The sequence below is a fragment of the Cicer arietinum genome, chromosome 2 (assembly GCF_000331145.2).
Source record: "Cicer arietinum cultivar CDC Frontier isolate Library 1 chromosome 2, Cicar.CDCFrontier_v2.0, whole genome shotgun sequence".
NCBI lineage: Eukaryota > Viridiplantae > Streptophyta > Magnoliopsida > Fabales > Fabaceae > Cicer > Cicer arietinum.
Genome location: NC_021161.2, coordinates 5061288 through 5062755, shown reverse-complemented (window position 1 = coordinate 5062755; position 1468 = coordinate 5061288). Strand labels below are relative to the sequence as shown.

Here is a 1468-nt window from a genome sequence, read left to right as displayed (position 1 = left end):
ACATTTGTTTAGTGTAAATTAACATTCACTTTGAAGATTACCAAATAGAAAATAAAGAGACAAAAATAACACATATTAAATCAAAATATTTATTATCGATATGGAAGTTGACTTATACCTAGCAACAATTATAAACTATGATTAATATTCTAACTCGTCAAAAAATGTGTCACAGCACGGATAATCTGAGCAATATCTGTGACTTCACCAACATATTTTTGAATCAAAGAGGTATCGGTAAAATCTTCAGGGAAACAATCACCAACATCGGTCATTATAAAACTTGCACCTGAATCCACATTAGCGTAATCTCCTTTCTTTAATTGTGTTTGAATTGCGCTAACCTCAGAAAGTGCTCCTTCGGGACCAAAATCCACATAACAATTATCGTAATATTCTTTTGCGGCAGGATCACTAGTGCTTGAACTTAGTTTGTTGATTAGATCGACTGCTTTGGTTATTTTGGTACGAAGAACATCAGTAGCGTATTGTGCAAGGCTAACGAGGTCTCCTTTTACACCACTTGGTTTTGATTTGAAAAGTTCTAAACAATAGGTAGCGTTATAGGATTGCTTGCAAATGGTTGCAACATCCACAACTTTAACTTTAGCTGCATACGAGGATGCAACACTTAAAAGAAACACAATTGCAATCAATGAAAAACGAGACATATTGTATTTCTACTCAATTCTTTTAATATTGATTTTGCCTTCACCCCTTAGTGGCTTTATATACAACTTTCTTTCTTAATTTTGAGAATTAATATTTGACTTATTGACTGTTAATAATTATTTTCCTCATATTATATGATTTTTTTTCCATATATATATCATTTGACTAGATTAGTATTTTAAAAGACAATTTTTACATAAAGAATCTTGTGGATTTGGAAAGGATTTGAATGACTTTTAAAATTTTAAAATATTATCAAAATTTGTAATACGAATTTCAAAGAATTTATAGGATTTAAAAGGACTTTATAGACTTAGATGGTGTGGTGGATTGAGTTTCTAGAAGATTATTTTGAACAAAAAAATCTTAAAGATTTTAAAAGAATTTGTAGGAATGTATAGATTTTAAAAGACTCTTTAAAAAAATTAAAAGATTATTTACCATCAATATTTTATAATTAAGATTTTAATGGATTTATAACACAAGAATTTTCAAGATTTTAAAATATTTTATGAAGTTATAATATTGAATATCAAAATATAATAAATAAATTATAAATTATGAATAAATATTAATGAAACTAATACCATTTTTAAAATTATTCAATAACAAAATAATTCTAGTTTCATATTATCTTCAGTGACATTTATCATTATATCTGTAAGTATAGTAGTCCTCAATAAATTAACATATTCCTATTTTATGCTCTTCGATTTGAACAATAGATTCATAATTATGGTCTTTGTTAAAACTTCAAAGGACAAAATGATTTTTAAGCAAATATTAAATGATTACT

The 1468-nt window shown here is 26.5% G+C and overlaps 1 protein-coding gene across 1 annotated transcript; it reads right to left on the bottom strand.

The window, feature by feature from the left end:
* Nucleotides 1–149: 149 nt before the first annotated feature.
* On the bottom strand, nt 150–671 carry LOC101510198 (uncharacterized). The gene has a single exon (XM_004489566.1). It carries the CDS (start codon nt 669–671, stop codon nt 150–152), a length of 522 nt encoding a protein of 173 aa, XP_004489623.1.
* Between the last annotated feature and the right edge of the window lie 797 nt (nt 672–1468).